The sequence below is a fragment of the Mobula hypostoma genome, chromosome 22 (genome assembly GCF_963921235.1).
Source record: "Mobula hypostoma chromosome 22, sMobHyp1.1, whole genome shotgun sequence".
In the NCBI taxonomy this organism is placed as follows: domain Eukaryota; kingdom Metazoa; phylum Chordata; class Chondrichthyes; order Myliobatiformes; family Myliobatidae; genus Mobula; species Mobula hypostoma.
Window position 1 is genome coordinate 35,136,067 of NC_086118.1, and position 18,919 is coordinate 35,154,985.

Genomic DNA, 18,919 nt, shown 5'->3' on the forward strand with positions numbered 1-18,919 from the left:
GAGGCCAGTTCATTAGCTATGTTTAAAAGGAAGTTAGATATGGCCCTTGTGGCTACAGGGGTCAGGGGGTATGGAGGGAAGGCTGGGTTCTGAGTTGGATGATCAGCCATGATCATAATAAATGGCGGTGCAGGCTCGAAGGGCCGAATGGCCTACTCCTGCACCTATTTTCTATGTTTCTATGTTTCTAAATGTCAAGTGGCTCTTACCATTAGACTTTAAAGGCAGTTTATGTCTTATTTCCAATATAGCAGACCTAAAGGCAGTATGGCAGCTCCTGCTAACTCAACCCATATTTTATCTGATACACTGATACTATCTTCTCAGATTTCTTCTTGCATTCAACGTTTATGCCTGGGTGTTTTTTTTTTGTTTGCATTTTGCCCACTTTAGACTGAAACTACCTTCTCAAAATTGCCAAGCTCCATAAGGGGTGATAACTTCCCCATAAGATGACCACAGATATTTTGCTTTCAAACAGAAGACTGGATAACCAGGAGATATGCAAAGTTGAACTGTGATTAAATTAGATTAGACTTTTCTTTTTATAATTTCAGAAATTTGTAGCTTTAGGGCTATATGTAGCTTTTTGATTCAAGAAAGAGAATAAATACAATATGGCAAGTATGCAAGGCAGACGTTTAAGACAATTTACGATTATACAAGCTCCCCCATATTTTATGCAGAGGAAATAATAATATTGATATAAAGTTCCATATGCTCTTCAGTGCGATTGCATTCCATAGCAAAAGTTCCAACAATAACTGCCTTACAGCACAGTGATATCAAATGAATTACCCAAGTCCCAGATGTACGAGTCAGGATTCATATTATCACCAGCTTTTTGAAACTCCAAACAACAGTAGGAAATTGCCAGTTTCCTCCCTTGATCTGGATGCCATGAGAGATGAGATACTGTCCGTTTAATTTCATTAGGGTCACTAACAAATGAAACAACAAAGATAAAGGCATGTTTCCTTCATTACACAAATTCCTGAACAAGATCAACTTCTATTTCTATCTCAGTTAGCTCTTAAGATAAAAGAAGCATAACTCTCCTAATTAAATGCTGCAAAAATAATTTACAAACTTAGTTATAGGATGAACTTGCAAATTTTTATACATATTGGTATACACAACTCATTTACATGCTTCACCAGAAATACTTTCAAGGTGAATTTATAACTATCAGCACCTTCCGTCCTTAGAATTTAAAAATTGCCATCTACAATTTTGATATACTTATGGCATAAAGGTGGCATTTGGTAAAAATATGAGCGCTAAATATCTGGCAGAAGTATGAGGGAGCAGCAGCTTATACCATTAATCTGCATCCTCAACGGATCTGATAACAGTGGGGAAAAAAGTAGACTGTTTACTTATTTCCTTAGGCTGCCTGGCCTGCTGAGCTCCTCCAGCATTCCGTGTGTATTCATCTGATACCAGTGCTTCAATTCCAGAGCTCTACATTCTGGCTAACAATGTAGTTTAACTTCATAGCTGAAATTTATTCAGCATCATACAAAATGTACCTTGCCACTGCTACTTAAAGAATCTACTTCTTACAGTATGGCTGTTACCTCCAGCTGTTGGTGTGAATCAACAAATGTCAGGTGCTTTTCAGTACTACATCAAGTTCAAGAGGAGCTGGTGTAATGAACACTATGCTGACTTAGTGTTTTACAAAAACCAATTGTTCCTGGCTACAGGTACCCCGGTGATCATTGCCCCTTAGAACAGTATAATTAGAAAAATGAACATGGAAATGAAATGCCACATTCGTCCAGTGTGTTCAGGGTTAATTTTCTTGTGTGAACCTTGGTAAGAAACAATGAGTGAGACATTTGCACTTCAGAAAGGATGGCCATATTGAAAGCATCCATTGTTGTCTCAAATGCAATTTCATATACACACAAGAACCTATGTTGCCAAAAATCAATCAGACCAGCCAAGGTAATCACCTTCCTTTCCAGGATAGATGGAGATAATTAAAACATCTTGCAGTATATTACCATTAAGGTGATACACAGTAATATTACAGTACATTGGTGACAGGAATGAATTGACTTATTACTGTTAATTTTTGTGTGTGCCAAAGGAATAAACCTGTTAAATCTACACCAGTCACAAAACTGCAAAAACTTCTCAGTTCAAAGTAGATGATTACACGGAAGATGAATAAATGTGTTATTGGTTAAAAATGTGATTTTCTTTTTTTCATATTCAAAATGATGAAGAGCTATGAGTAAGGTTAGTAAATCTTTTTTGATATTTTACTTTAATTTTTAGTATACACACATATTTAGAAATTGTAAAGAATTATCATGCCTGTTAATTTAAAATTATCTAATGAGAGATCTACAGAATTCCTAAAAATGAAAAATACCTGAAAACATTTATGGTTTTTGCAGAAGGTGGTTCATCAATTGATCCCGCAGACTCCTCTTTATCTTCAAAATACTCCTCATAAATATTGATAGCATTATTCTGTCTAATGCAGTGGTCCATTAACTGTTTAAAAAAACAAAATTCAGTGCTGTGTAGTATTTGATGCATGGAACATTTAGCTCTTTGAGGACAAATATTTAAATCGTCCTTGCTGCTTGTTACTTGCTATCTGTCAATTAGCAATCAATTCTATTGGCAATATTGAAATTACATGAAGAAAGCTTCCAAACTAATCCCTGTGGTATTGATTTAAGCTTTAAAAATCCCATCAGACAAATGGAAAATTTAATGGGTTAGATTATATTAGATCTGGGACAGTCTTTGAACTTGCTCCCCAAGCAAAGGTTACAGCCATGCAACTTCTGCAGCCCATGACTCCAAACTTTTTCCTGGCCTCCACACCATGAGGAAGAGCTCTCAGCGAGTGGCAGTGATGCCTGGCTCCACCCAAGGATCAGCTCACTACAATCATAAGCTTTTGTAACTTTCTGTGTCTCTGATTATCAAAGGTACAAAAGACAAATGAAAAAGATTTAATTAAAACAAGCTATTGAAAATATTAATTTAAAATATTATATTTACAGGGAAACACTAATGTGATAGAAATTAAGATAATTAAGTAATAATTTTTAAAAAAACATTTACTGCTTCAATTTAAGTCAACATTCCAATTTAAATAGAACCACACTCCATATACCGGCATGACAGTTGTACTGGCTAATGAAGGACTGCTCCAACGCGAGTCCACACACCAACCATGACAAGTTACTCTGCCACTGGATTCAAATCAGAGCCTAGCAGCAGGGTAGATGGTCAGATGTGCTGGCATCAGACCTCTGGCTCATTCCTGACTTGTGCATTGCAATATGCAAGAGTGAAAGCCTGAAATGAGCTGACTTACTGCTTCAACTAGCTACCCTGCAATGGGTGGCAAACAGCACCATATGGGCCAATAATGTCAAGCCTTTTTGTTTGTTTTTAAAATTATTTTCTTGGCCTCCATGAAGCATGTAATTATTAATAATGCTAAGATTGTTTCATTTTTGAATACTTCATTTTACTGCTTTAGATTTTAAATAATAAGTAAATTAGGAAAGAATGTAACTCCTGCAGATGGGCTGCAGTGGGGAAGGGAAGGTGATCTGCAAAAATGGAGTGGACAGTCAGTTTCCAACTCCTGAAAATATTTATTTCACAGTACAGTTGTGAATTAATTTTATTTTACTGATAGTCCTAATGCCAACTGTAACTATCCGCACAACTTTTTTGTTACTGTCCTCAACTTGTAAGTTCTTTTGCAAATCTCCACCATTCAAAGGATGGATTTTTACATCCTAAACAACAACTGCCTCTGAATTCTGAATTTTCTAATTTGCTATAGGTGCACAACATCATACCTGCCGATCTCTAACTACAAGACCATCTACTTTATTCGGTATACTGCGTGCATTGAAATATAACACCTTCAGTCCGGCATTCATCACCCATTTCAATTTTGCCCCCATGTTACCCTTCACCTCATCCCACCGACTGCAATTTTGCCCCATCATCATCACGGTCTCACCACACACTGCATTGATTTGTATACCAACTGCTTCATCCTCAGCCCTATCACTGTGGTTCCCATTCCCCTGCCAACTTGGTTTAAACATTCCCCGACAGCTCCAGCGAACCTGCCTGCGAGCCTATTGGTCCCCCTCGGGTTCAGGTGTCAACGGCCCTTTTTGTACAGCTCATGCATTCCCCAGAAGAGATCCCAATGATCCAGAAAAATGAAACCCTGACCCCTGTACCACTTCCTCAGCCATTCATTCATCTGTATCATCATTCTATTCCTGCCCTGATTAGCATGTGGCATGAGGAGTAATCCAGAGGTTCTGTTCTTCAGCCTTTTCCTTAACTCCCAATATTCGCTGCACAGGGCCTCTTTCCCCCCTTTCTACCTATATCATAAGTGCCAATGTGCACCATGACCTCAGGCTGCTCACCCTCCCTCTAGAGAATCTCTGCAGCCGCTTTGAGACATTCTGGACCTTAACACCTGGGAGGCAACACAACACCCTGGCTTCTCTTTTGCAGCCACATAATATCCTGTCCATCCCCCTAACTATCAGGTTTCCTACCACTATCACTCTGCCTTCCCTGAGCCTCAGAGCTGGCCACAGTGCCATTAGCCTGATAAAGGTGTTTTTAATTACCTTTCCAACATCCTAGTTAGTGGGCTGCAGTTTTAGTGCAGTCGCCCAACTTCTTTCAAAGCAACAAAACAGACTGAAAATTACTGAATAATATGGATGATACTCCTTCTGAGTGATATTCAGCCTGATGTTGAGAAGCTGATATCATTGCACCAAGCCCGTCCGTCTCATTGAAAGGTGAAAAAGCAATGAAGTAGTGAATAGTTAGATTGCTAATGTACGTTCAAAAATTGTTGACAAAAATTGTTGTTACTGTAATTAAATGAAGAAATTATTTTAATTGTAGCTTTAAATATATTTGAATAATTTTAGTAATTATTTGTCACTGCTTTGAAGTTACGGTTCCTATTTTCCATTGTACATCATAAATCAAAACTCTTTGTAATTTTTATGTAATGGCTGGAAAGAGAGATGTGGTCAGGGAGCCAAGGGGGACAATAACCCAAAAAGGGTTGAGAATTACTGGTCTACACACACCCCCAGAGAACATTAGATCCCAGTTTGTCACAGTGCTTTAATTTTTAAAAAAAAAGGTCATAAAATTTATTTGCAGGTACTAAAGGCTCATCCACATTCTATTGCAGGGATTCCCAACTTTTATTATACCACAGACTTCTACCATTAACTTGGGAGGGAAGGGGATCCATGGACCCCAGGCTGGGAACCCCTGTTCTATTGGTTTCGGGCACAACGCACTGGGTATGAATTTTTTGTGGTTGGGGAGGATGGAGGGGGTGCGGGGAAGAATGAAGGAAGTTGCATATGTACAAACTGAGCAACAACTTTAAGCAAGGTACACATAACAATTACAAAGAACTGCAAGTGGCTTCCAGATTTTGCTCTGCCATTGGCTTGATAGAAATCACAACTTGTGCTTAGGTGATCATTTACTTTCATAAAATGGATGTATATATAAATCAATTGTGCACTTAACTTGTCACACATTTAAATCTAATACTTAGCAGTTTAAGTAACCATAATTGCTAATGATTATTTTCCAATAACTTTACGAGAAAGAATTTAAAAGCTAAACGTATACAAACAATGAGCCACCGAGTTAGAGTACACCAAACAGATATCTGTTTGACATGAGCACTATGATCTCTGCTAATTTTATTGTACTAATATATGTTGAAATATTTAGAGCATCTAGAATATACTATTTTGAACTGGTCTCCTTTTTACTATCACTTACACCACTCAGCTGCATGAGTGTGTAGACATAATTTTCATCCTTTTCCACTTTCTTTCGGTAACGCATGGTATGCTCCAGATCATTTGGGTTTACATCTTTAGGCCAACCACCCTCCATGTGGTTAATCCCTCGAATCTCGGTTGAAATATGTTCTGTATTTACCTTAAAATGGATAGAAAATAAGTGAAAAAAAACATTCATCAAAAGCAAAAAGTAATTTAATTTGAATTAGCACATCTTAGGGAACTAGATAGCCATCTGGTAATGTCACAAAGACCTCACCCATTACTTGGAGATAAAGTTATTTTGTGGAGATAAAGTTATTTTGTGGAGGAAAACAAAATGACACAAAGCACTAAGCTATTTTTTGGTTTCTTTATTTTTCTAACATTTTAAAAGTAAATTTTAATGCAAGTTATTGTTGAAGCAGTTAGGGAGATAATAAATGTTGCCATTAAATTAGAACTTCTATTTAAAACAGTAAAAATTCAGGAATTTGGATACAACGTAAATCAGTGAAGATATATTCATGAACAATGGGTGAGATTAAAAAATTAGGCAAAGTAACTAGACTATAACAAGAGAAATACAAGTGCATATACAGTACCTTAAAACTATTATGTTTTTGAAAAAAAAATTGTTATGGTCAATGAATGACAAGGGGTTGTATATTTGAAATCACCATTGAGATAGTAAGTGAACAGGTTGAGAAATTTATGGGAAGAGCTAATAAAGCACAACTTTTTCTGCAATGGAAGTATGCTATAAGACTACAACTTCTTACAAATTCAGCTCATCCAAAGAAATGCATCTTATATCTCATCACAAAGGCACATTCTTCTAATAAAACGATAAAAATGATTCTTCATAATGCCTTTATATAACATTCCCAAAAATGCTGAAATTCTTCAAATAAGTCTTATACAGATGTTTCAATTAACGAGTACAGTAATACTACAAATATTTTTTATGAAATGGAGAGCAGAAATACAGAGGATGTTATCCTCCATCAAAAAGAGTTCTGCAATCTGCCAACTCAGCAATCATCATATCTCAAGTCAAAGTAAATTTATTATGAAAGTACATATATTTTACTATATACTAGGCTGGTGAGGCTAGTAACATTTCTGTTGGGGTGTGGACAGAGTTAGTGCAGAAGCAAAACAATCATCAGCTGTTTAATAAGCATCGCAACTTCTTTTGCCATAACTTTGTGAATATTTTTCTAACAATGGCAATATTTTATATCTCATCTCCTGATCCATATAAATTATCCTGATTCGCTCACTATGTAAATATACTGTATGTAGAATAATATCCAATCATTAATTGGATGCACCCTTGAACACAAGTAGCTGCTAATAGATGAGAATGCTCCAAAATCTGTGATTTGGTTCATCTTATTCATACAGGTGAAATATGTAGACAGCAGTTTCCTTGCTGACCTATCAGGAGTGTTATATACATTTAAAGTACAACATTCAATTCTACCTCATGTTCCGACATGTCTTCTGAAACCTGTACAAACATATCGACTGGATTTTTCTCAATGAAATTTTCTGCTAACGTTGGATCTGGGACAATATCAGTCTGTAGCTCTGTAGGGCGATCGGAAAAGTTGCACTGTCGGCCAAATTCACTTCGTATTTTGGTATAAACGTATACAATCTCCATGATGCCTGAAAGAAAACAAAGTAACACATTACTCTAACTAGTTATCAATTTAAATAGGTGTACTGTGATCATTTAGTACAACATCAGGAGTTTTTTTTAAACCAATTCCTCCAGCCCCTATTCTCAGTACTTCTATTCCTTGTAATACAGTAGAAAAAAGCATTGCAAATTAAATTTAAATTGTTGTATCAAATGAGTCTAGAGTTTTTTTTGTGATTAAATACATCTCTCACTTACTATGTTATTCATTATCTACTGTCAGGACCAATACATATAAGATTTCACATCGTATGTAACCTGGTGGGCAATATTGTCTATTCATCCGTCAGGAGGGATATAAATAGAGTATTTTTCTCCAACTTTTTGAGAATTCTCACTTGTCATAGGATCTTCATCTACTGAACATGGAGCCTGTTCTTTTATAAAGAAATTCTCTGCTCGTTGATATTTCCCTGGATGTGAATTGAGTGGAACATCAGAATACTCCATTGGATATCACAGGGAATCATCATCTCACAAGAGTACTAAATATTAATGATTGCTCTTTAGTGGTCTCCACAAGGCTTTCACAAATGTAAAACTATGAAGTTTAGACTGTTGATTTACTGATTTAAAGGATACAGTTTAGCATTAGATCGTTATACCTGTATGATGAATGCAAGAGAGAAACACATTAAAAATCACACTTAAAAATCCAAAATCCATTTTGATACTTTTCACAATAAAATAAAATGCTTTTGTTTGTCCAGTGAAGAGATTTGACTGTTTCAAGATATTAGAATTGAAAGACTAATCTTTCACACACGTAAACATTTCACAATTTATTTTCTACAGAAACTGATGAAGGAAGAGGCTTAAGGCATACTGTAAGAGTTGTACACTCAATCACAATCTATAATTGATAACATACAGTATGTACATAATTAGCCTTTAGATTTCAGAGTACATCTGGGTTAGACATGTACCCTGTTCACATTGAGACAAACAAAGAATCATGTGAAAAGGTAGTGGCTGATCACTATAAGCAAGATAAATCAATTATCCCCCATTTCATAATGTGTGTCACAAATTTATTATCTGCAATTCTTGCATCTTTCCTGCCTCATTGATTAGATGGTTCACCAATGAATTATGAAATTATCATCGTAAAATTAAAGGCCCCTTTTAAAAATACTGTGCCCAACAGTTTCATTAAAACAACTTCAATGTTAATATTATTAAAATTTTATTTCATATTTGTAAAAACTCAATTAAAATAACAGCATATTTCAAAGTATTAGACAGCGTGGCATTTCCATTTCATTTACGAGGTGCACTCAAATAGCTTGTGGAATAAATCCCCTGGGTCTGATGGGATATACCGCAGGTTATTAAGAGAGACAAGAGAAGAGATTACTGGGGCCTTGACCAATATCTTTGTGTCCTCTTTAGACGAGGTCCCGGAGGACTGGTGAGTAGCTAATGTTATTTCATTATTCAAGAAGGGAAACAGGGATACTCCTGGAAACTATAGACCAGTGAGTCTCATGTCATTGGTAAGGAATACTGGAGTGAATTCTTGGGGACAGGATTTATGAACATTTAGAAATCCATGGCCTAATTAGGGAGAGCCAGCATGTCATGGTGCGGGGGAGGTTGTGTCTTGTGAACTTGATTGAATTTTCTGATGAGGTGATGAAGGTGATTGATGAAGTTAGAGCTTTGGATGTTGTCTACTTAAATTTTAGTAAGGCGTTTGACAAGGTCCCACATGGAAGGGTCATTCAGAAGATTAAGTTGCATGGGATCAATGGTGAATTGGCTGTGTAGATTAAGAACTGAATTGCCCATGGAAGACAGAGGGTAGTAGTCAAAGGGATTTATTCTAGCTTGAGGTCTGTGATTAATGGTGTTCCACAGAGATCTATCTATACTGGGACCTCTGCTGTTTGTGATATATATAAAGTAAATAATCTGGATGAGAATGTAAACAACAGGAATTCTGCAGATGCTGGAAATTCAAGCAACATACATCAAAGTTGCTGGTGAACGCAGCAGGCCAAGCAGCATCTATAGGAAGAGGCGCAGTCGACGTTTCAGGCCGAGACCCTTTCCTGACGAAGGGTCTCGGCCTGAAACGTCGACTGCGCCTCTTCCTATAGATGCTGCTTGGCCTGCTGCGTTCACCAGCAACTTTGATGTATGTTGGATGAGAATGTAGATGGGTGAGTTAATAACTTTGCAGATGATGCAAAGATTGGATAGCATAGAATACCGGCAAAGAATACAATGTGATAGAGATCAGTTGAGATATGGGCAGAGAAATGGCAGATGGAGTTTAACCTGGCCGAATGTAGTGTTCACCTTGGTGGGTCAAATGTAAAGAGACTGTACATTGTTAAAAGCAAGAGGCATATGGCATGCTTGCCTTTATTAGTCTAGACACTGACTTCAAAAGTCTTGATGAAGGGTCTCAGCATGAAATGTTGACAGAATTTCCTCTCCATAGATGCTACCTGACCTGCTGAGTTCCTCCAGCATTTGTGTATTGGTCGGGGGATTACATTACAGTTTAATAAAATTCTAGTTAGGCTGCATCTAGCATATTGCATCTAGTTTGGTTACCCCATTATAGGAAGGATGTTGAGGCTTTGGAGAGGGTGCAGAAGAAGTTTACCAGGATACTGCCTGGAGAAGAGGACATAATAGACAATAGGTGCAGGAGTAGGCCATTCACTGTGATAATGGCTGATCATCCACAATCAGTACCCCATTCCTGCCTTCTCCCCACATCCCTTGACTCCGCTATCATTAAGAGCTCTATCTAACTCTTCCTTGAAAGCATCCAGAGAATTGGCCTCCACTGCCTTCTGAGGCAGAGCATTCCACAGATCCACAACTCTCTGGGTGAAAAAGTTTTTCCTCAACTCCATTCTAAATGGCCTACCCCTTATTCTCAACATATGTTATAACAAGAGGTTGGACAAACTTGGGTTGTTTTCTCTGGAGTGGCGGAGGTTGAGGGGAGATCTGATAGAAGTGTATGAGAGGCATAGATAGAGTAGACAGACAGTATCTTTTTTGTCAAAAGGTTAAAATGTCTAATACCAGAGGGCATGCATTTAAGGTGAGAGGGAGTAATTTCAATGGTCTCATGAGGAGCAAATTTATTTTTATATATAGAGAGTGGTGGGTGCCTAGAATGCACTGTCTGGTGTAGACAAATACATTAGGGATTTTTAAGAGCAGTTTAGATAGGCACATGAATGAGAAGAATATGGAAGGTTATAGACATTGTATAGACAGAAGAGATTGGTTTAGATGGCCATTTGATTATGAATTAGTTCAGCATAACATTGTGTGCCAAAGGGCCTGTTCCTGTGCTGTACTGTTCTGTGATGTCAGATGTGTAGTTACCATTGGCATTACTGCGCAACTCATTTGCATAATTAAACTTTAAAACTGATTGGATTCAGCACATTTAGGTAATGCTTTTAACAACAGTTTAATTTGTTACAGTTGCAGTTACAGATCCCGCAACCCGCCAGGTTCATAGGGGCACTGTACAGATGAGCCCTCTCAGGGCTGTGGGTGAGCGCCTGGGTTGCAGCAAAGCTCTCTCTGGTCCACTCTGCAATGTCATGTCCACTTTTTCCTTTGTCTGCCCCTTTTTTCCCCTGCAGAATAGTCTTTGACAGTCCAATTGATCTTGTTATGTGGCCATACCATCTCAGTTTCCTGTTCTTTACTGTGGATAGTAGATCTTGTAGTGTCTCATGTGTTGGGTGATGGTTCATCGTACTTTGCTGTTTGAGACGTGGTCTGCATAGGAGATAATGAAGTCTTCTGAAGCATCTCATTTCTACTACCAGGATCTTCTTTTGCAGTTCTGCTGTCAAACTCCACGATTCACATGCATACAAGAAGATGGGGAGCACAAGTGCATACAGGACCTTTAACTTGGATCTGAGAGCAATGTTATTGTCTCTCCAGATTGGTATTAGCTTAGCCAGTGTTCCTGCTGTTTGGGCTATCCTTGCAAGCACCAGGCCTTGATCCTTCTTGGTTGATAATGGCGCCAAGATACTTGAACTGTTTGACAGTCTCTAATTCTTGTGCACCGATTGTGGTTTTTGTTGAGATTGGCTCCTCACTTTCTCATCAGTTTGATTTTTTCTGTGCTGATCTCCATGCCATATCCAGTAGATGTACCATCCAGATGGTTCACAAGGCAGGCCAGTTCATCCTGTCTTCCTTCCAGCCATCAATGTCATCGGCAAACCTAAGGTTGGTTATGATCTGTTTTCTGACGCCAATATGGTCTTCCAGGGTATCCGTCATTATTTTCTCCAGGAAAATGTTGAACAGCGTGGGTGAAAGGAGGCAGCCTTGTCGGACTCCGGGTGATTTGTGGAACCACTCTCCAACTATGCCTTGAACAAGTACTGCACTGCTAGTTTTGGCGTAGAGCTGCTTGATGGTTTGGATCAGCTTCTAGCCCATATTGCATCTCTTCATTGTGGCTTCGAGTGCATCATGCCACACCCTATTGAATGCCTTCTTGAAGTCTATGAACACGTGGAAGATGTCCTGTTGATATTGGTTGTATTTCTCACACAGTACTCAGAGGTTGAATATCTGTTTTGTTGTACTTCCTACACTTCTGAATCCGGCCTGCTCTTCCAGGATTATTTCTTTTGCCTGTGGTTTCAGTCTGTTCAAAATGACTTTCAACATCACTCTGCTTCTATGGCTGTTCAGACTTAAATGGTTCTATCATTTTGGCACTGCTGTAAGCTGCCTTTCTTGGGTAGAGTGATGATGAGTGATTTTGTCCAGGGTGTTCGCCTTTCTCCGATCTGCCAAGTTTTGTTGCAGATATTGGTGAATTTGTAATGTAAGCAAAAAAAAGACTGCTGGCTTGAACAATTCCATTCAGCTTCTATCCAACATCTGGAATCTGATCAAATTCAAAAGCATAGTTCTAATAAGGTTATTTTAGTTTAGCCTATACTGGCATCAAAATTTTTTTAAAAAACAGAATTCATTAATGTGGAAGATTTTAAATGAACTAAAATGAGCAAATACAATTTTGGTACCTAACCTGAAGCCATCAGTCACAAGATCAAAATGCCTGCTGCAAAATTTGATGATGGGATTTTTACACAGGCTCCAAAAAAACATTTGTTTTGTTTAAGGTGTTTCAATAAACTGAAGATGTAAAAAAAAATGATAAACAAATCTAAGAAGATGTAATATACTGGAATAACTCAGAAGGTGGAGCAACATCCGTGGCAGGGAAATTGGGAAGAGAAATGGTGACCTTGGGCAAAGGATGATTGGTGGGGATGGTGAAGGATGAGGGGCAGGTGAGGGGGCGGAGGAGTGTGGAGGTGGGGAAGGATGTGGCCAGGTGAGGGGGCGGAGGAGTGTGGGGGTGGGGAAGGAGGGGTTGGAGGAGTGTGGGGGTGGTGAAGGGTGAGGGGCAGGTGAGGGAGGGTGGAGGAGTGTGGGGGTGGTAAAGGATGAGGGGCAGGTGAGAGGGCAGAGGAGTGTGGGGGTAGTGAAGGATGAGGGGCAGGTGAGGGGGCGGGGGACTGTGGGGGTGCTGAAGGATGGGGGACGGAGGAATGTGGGGGTGGGGAAGGATGGGGGCAGGTGAGGGGGCGGAGGAGTGTGGGGGTGCTGAAGGGTGAAGGGGGCGGAGGAGTGGAGTTGCGAAGGCAGGGACAGGTGGGTGATAGGGGGAAGCAGATGGAACTAAGGGAGCAGATGAGAGGGTGAAGATGGAGACAGGTATTGGAGGTTGAGAAGCAGGAACACAAAGGCTACCGGTGTTGGAATCTGATGAGTAATAAGGCTAATAAATTAACATAGAAAAACAGAACAACCTCAGATATAATTTTACGTTCGCGTCCACAGCAGGGTGGTTTTCAACAAGGCCCAAAGTCGGGGGCGGGGAAGTTGATGGGGGAGATTATAGTATTTTATTTTACCCAGGCTGATGCAGCAAAAACCACCGCCTCTCCGTTACCGGCCACGATTCCGCCCGCCTGCAGAGCAGCACCCTCCCCAGTCCCTGGCATCTTACCTGGGATGGACAGCCCTACTCCGCGGCCACAGACAACTTGCCAGGTCGACTAGTTTACGGTATCCTAGCAACAGGATTTGCGCGCAGGCGCCTGGATTCCCGAAACCACGTGCTTCCAGAAGCAATGTCGGACTCTCGGCGACCTGGCGGGTCCCTGCCGTTGGCACTAGCACTGCGAGGATAATCCAACGTGGCCAAAACACCAAGCTGTTTTCCCTTTCACAGAACTTCCAAATTAAAAATGAATTGACACGAAAGAATTGAAGATATTCCAAAAGTTACTACCTAGGCTGGAAAGGTGAACTACCAACGAAAACGGAATTAAATTTACGAAATAAATCACCTGAAATTTAGGAGTACAGATATAATTTAAGAAGGTATCAAGATGGGGGTGAAATTGGGAACAGCAATTTGGAGTGTTGTAAAATAATCAGTAAGTGCTTGCAATAGTCATAGTCATACTTTATTGATCCCGAAGGAAATTGGCTTCCGTTACAGTTGCAATGAACCAACCAATGACGAATAAGCAGCACCTTTGCTGGGTACCTCGAACTTCCAGGTGATTAGGAGGATTTTGGAGGCTACAAGTTTAGCAGATATGAGAAACGGCACTGCACAAACATACACACACTGTGGAAACTTACCTGTTGCACCGGATATCTTCTCCCGAATTCACGAAACTATTTCAACAGCGGCAATATAGAATTCTCTCCACTTGTTGCTCCAATTCCAACAGTTGCCGAGGATTCAACATCTCTAGGTCAAATCCACCCCATCAACTACTTTATTTACCATCAACATCCTCCATCACTGGCGCATCCCGGATACAGCATGCACCATCTACAACATTTACGAGTTTCAGATTTTAAAACGTAAGATTCCTAGCATTAGGTTAAATGCAGCGGGCACATGGGGGGGGGGAACGCTATTTACGGGTTCTCTTTCAAATAACACCGTCCTCACTTGGAAATATATAATCATTTTCTCAAGGTTGCTGAATCTAAATCTAGGATCTGCACACCAGCAACGCTATGGGACTATAAAGTTCAGATAGGCAATAAATACTAACCAAATTTACATTAAGAACCAATATAATGGTTAAATCCAGCCATGTCAGAGATGGACCATGGATAGGCTATGGAAAGTGTACTTATTTATGATTGTAGGGGTGGGGCGGTTAGTAACCCTCTGGAAATCTGTGAAGAATTGCTGACTCCTCTGCTTTCCCATCTGAAAAATGCAGGAGTTTTAAAAATTCTGGAGTGAGTTTCAAACTCGGGACAAAGAATTGTTGCAGATTAGAAAAGTCATTGTTTTAAATACTTAGTTAACAGAGATAGAAGAGATGTCAGAAATGAGAGAAAGGTCCTTTATCAGCTGAAGCGAGAGGCTAGAATTATGACTAACTGTTTAAGTATTCGATTGTCACGTTTGCTTACTTTATTGGTAACAAAACTTCCTATGTCTGCTTCTCTGTAAGGTGCTGGATACACTTCCATCTCTCCTGATCGACTACATGCTGTATACCACAGTGAATCATGCAACATTTCAGTCAGAATATTGCTGATAGGTCGGCATTCTTCACTATTGACCTAATATCACTGTAAGAAAACATTCAGCACAGGCACTGCAGTAATTCAAAATAGCAACCAGCTTACTGGAGGGCTCAGCGCTGACATTCTCAAAGGACAAAAGGTGGTTGTAAAAAATGATATATATATTTTAAAAAACTATATATAAAGCTGTAAACTCTATCCAGTTTGCAATAGTATTTCAGTACACGCATTAGATCTTAATAGCAACAGTATCCAAATCCACCTTACATCTTGTTTTCAAAAAAAGTTGCCATTGCAGAAAACCAATGCTAATATGCCACCAAGGCACCTCAAAAGCAATCAAAGTTTATTTATTATCGTAGTATGTATCGTAGATTTGGTTCTTGGAATAATAGCCAAACAATTTCTTTGGTTGCATTGCTTAAGGAGTTACTTGAGAGAGATTTCAGAGAATTGCTCAGTTTTCTTCATTAGTGCCATGGAATCATTTACTTCACACAAAATCTCAGATCAGGGGATCAGAGGTGGAGAGGACCCACAACTTTAGATTCCTTGGTGTTCCTCGATGTTGTCATTTCAGAGGATCTGTCCTGACTCCAGCATACAAGTACCATTACAAAGTACAGCACCACCTCTACTTTCTTAGAAGTCTGTGAAGATTCAACATGTTATCTAGGACGATGACAAACTTCTATAGATGTGCGGTGGAGAGAATATTGACTGTTTGCATTGCAGCCTGGTATGGAAACACCAATGCCCTTCACTGGAAAAGACTAGAAAAAACTAATGGATATAGCCCAGTCCATCACAGGTAAAGCCATACACACATCTGAGCACATCTATTTGGAGCACTATTGCAGAAAAGCAGCATCCATCAAGCACCCCCACCACCCAGGCCACGCTCTCTTCTCGCTGCAGCCATCAGGAAGGTGGTACTGGAACCTCAGGACCCACACCATCAGGTTCAGGAACAGTTGATAGCCCTCAGCCATCAGGCTCTTGACCCAGAAGGAATAACTTCACTCCTCCCGACACTGAACTGTTCCCACAGTCAATGTACTCACTTTGGAGGTCTCAGTTTGTCATCTTTTGCACATTGGTTGTTTGTCCGTCTCACATGCAGGTTTTCACTTATTCTATTGTTTCTTTGTATTTACTGTGAATGCCTGCAAGAAAATGAATCTCAGGGTGGTATACAGTGCAACCTTCTGTCTCAAGGTTAAAGCTACTACTGTCTCAAGGCTGACATCAACAGCAGTTGTTGAATTAATTCTCTAAATTAGAACACTAGGAGGAGGATAAAATGGAATGATTGCATGGTCTAATTTGCTCAATTTATAAACCTGTGCAATTAGTAGATTAATCAAAAAGTGAATTAAATTGTTTCTGCTGTGTCTTTGTTGCTTAATAATATTGTTGCTGTGAAGGAATATGGTTGTAAATATTGTTAACAGAAATGCAAGACATTAACATGGCAGAAAGTCATGGATGATCATTATTTAAATAAAGGAGTGATATTAATTGAAGATGTACTGAAGTATTGAAACTTGCAGACTGAAGGTCAGGGCACTAGTTTGGACTGTGGTGGTGTGCTGACAGTAGATAATCTGGGACAGTACAAGTATATGAAATGTAACAGGAACATGATAACAAAGTAAAGTAGTAAATGAAAGGGAGAATATTGATTGAGAGGGATTAGAGGGATTGAAATGTTCAAAGGGCCATGCCACTTGAACAACTGATCTGTGGCACAATGTTGGACAATTCCTGTGAGGGTCCTATTCAAGTAGCAGCTTGGACTGCAAAAAAGTAAACAAGGATGATAAGGAATTGTTTAATCTACAAAAGAAACAGGGATAGTATAGCAAATGTAAAATATATTTCTAAAACTGACAGAGTAAGATAGCTGAGGAGACTGTTGTTACAATGCAAGGTCAAAACAAAGAAATATATAAATATGGGGCCAGAGATGAAACTGGATGATTAGAAGAAAATCTGTAGTCAGCAAACCATAGCAAGAGGAAAAGAGACGGTGAAATGATCATTCAGAAAGCAGGCTTCCATAGTTTTGTAGAGCAAACTGTAACAAGACTTTATGTATTGCATTTTTTTTTACCAAATGCAACAATTAGTTATGCTTTAAACTAAAATAACTGTAGTTGCAATTGTTGTGGTCAAGGAAAGTGTCTCAAACACTTTAAATTCAAATCAAGAAAGTAAAACAAAAATAGAATTGGACAAATCTAATACCTATAGCCATACCACAATTTTGGAAAAGAAAAGAACTAAGCTATATTAAGCCAACGCTTTCTGGGAAATTCATACAGATCCGATCATGTTTCCAATTAACAGAGTTTCAAATTGATAGTTCCCTTGCAGTTTCTTGAGTGGGACTCCAGTAGTATGTTGCAAACTTATTGATGAGACTGCTGAATATAACTGCATAAAGATGTGGATCTATTGATTTCAATGACTTGAAGTAGGTGTGAGGAACTTGTATCAAGAAATTCTCAGATTTGAATTATGTTAACTTTAACTGTTTTTAAACGTGTTAACTTTAATAATTTAAACTTTTAAATGGTTGATATTTTTAACTGTCAAAGACTCACCAAATTGGTCTTGACTGAGTGACAGGCTGCCAAACAGATGCATAGTTAGCAGTCATACTTTTGAACAATCTTATGGATATTTCTTGTTCAGCCATGCCTTTTCCCTACTGCCAATAATATGGTGATATTACATTGAGCAAAGCTCTCACCTCACTTATGATCAACCTGGGACTTACTACTAAATTGACATAGATGGACTTGCTAAAGATGTGTGCCTGTTTTCTATGCAGTTAATGCGGTTGTTGCATTGTTAACATCAAGTTCTAGCCCAAGGTAATGTAAAATTGAAGGTACTTTCTCTCGTTATATTTTATAGGTGAATTAATCAAATGACGAGAAGAAAATAAAGTTGAAGTAAAAGTAAAGGCATCCATTAGTCTTGCAAGCCTATGGATCTGCGCCTGGAAAGTCCTCACTCTCCAGGGCGCAGGCCTGGGCAAGGTTGTACGGAAGACCAGCAGTTGCCCATGCTGCAAGTCTCTCCTCTCCACGACACCAACGTTGTCCAAGGGAAGGGCATTAGGACTCATACAGCTTGGCACCAGTGTCGCCGCAGAGCAATGTGTGGTTAAGTGCCTTGCTCTAGGACACAACACGTTCCCTCGGCTGGGGCTCGAACTCATGACCTTCAGGTCGCTAGTCCAATGCCTTAACCACTTGGCCACATGTATTATACAATAAACTTGAAGTATAATTTTGATTAATAATATTCATACTTTGGTTAATTTCTATATGTTCTTTAAAGTATTTTTGAACAATAAGAGGTCTTGGTTTTAAAAGAATATATTTTCCATGACAAATGCATTGAAATTCTAAAGGTACCTGATGATGTAAGACTAGAGAGCAAATTTTTCCTCTTCTAGGCCTCCTTTCATAACAAACATGCAAAACCTATACAAACAAAACTTTTAAGATTCTCTGTCAGACCTTCAAGAATAATGAGAATAATAATTCTCTTTAGATAGAAAATCATAATCTGCTCCATCATGGGGGCCAAATATAAAATTACAGGAGAGATGCCAAGTATATCCTTCTTGAAGATTTAGAACTTATTTAATAAGAAACCATTTCAACGGTGCATATTACAAGCAAAAGTTGTCTATTAATGCAAAACTTAAAATAATGAAAATACTGTGTCTTTTTGAAAATTCATAATTTATTGTGTGTAA

The 18,919-nt window shown here is 38.9% G+C and overlaps 1 protein-coding gene across 2 annotated transcripts in view; it reads right to left on the bottom strand.

Annotated features, from left to right (window-relative positions):
• The window catches only part of dnai2b (dynein, axonemal, intermediate chain 2b), a 50,043-nt gene extending 35,687 nt beyond the window's left edge, over positions 1-14,356 (bottom strand). The window contains exons 1-5 of one of the 2 annotated variants that reach the window (XM_063030790.1): positions 14,230-14,356; positions 7,333-7,520; positions 5,842-6,003; positions 2,387-2,511; positions 799-941 (exon numbers count right to left, since the gene is read on the bottom strand). In XM_063030790.1, coding sequence (XP_062886860.1) covers positions 799-941; positions 2,387-2,511; positions 5,842-6,003; positions 7,333-7,515 — 613 coding nt within the window. In that variant the 5' untranslated portion in view covers positions 7,516-7,520; positions 14,230-14,356. Of the gene's footprint in view, positions 1-798; positions 942-2,386; positions 2,512-5,841; positions 6,004-7,332; positions 7,521-13,585; positions 13,630-14,229 lie in introns of those variants that run through there. The other variant, XM_063030789.1, reaches the window with a different exon arrangement.
• Between the last annotated feature and the right edge of the window lie 4,563 nt (positions 14,357-18,919).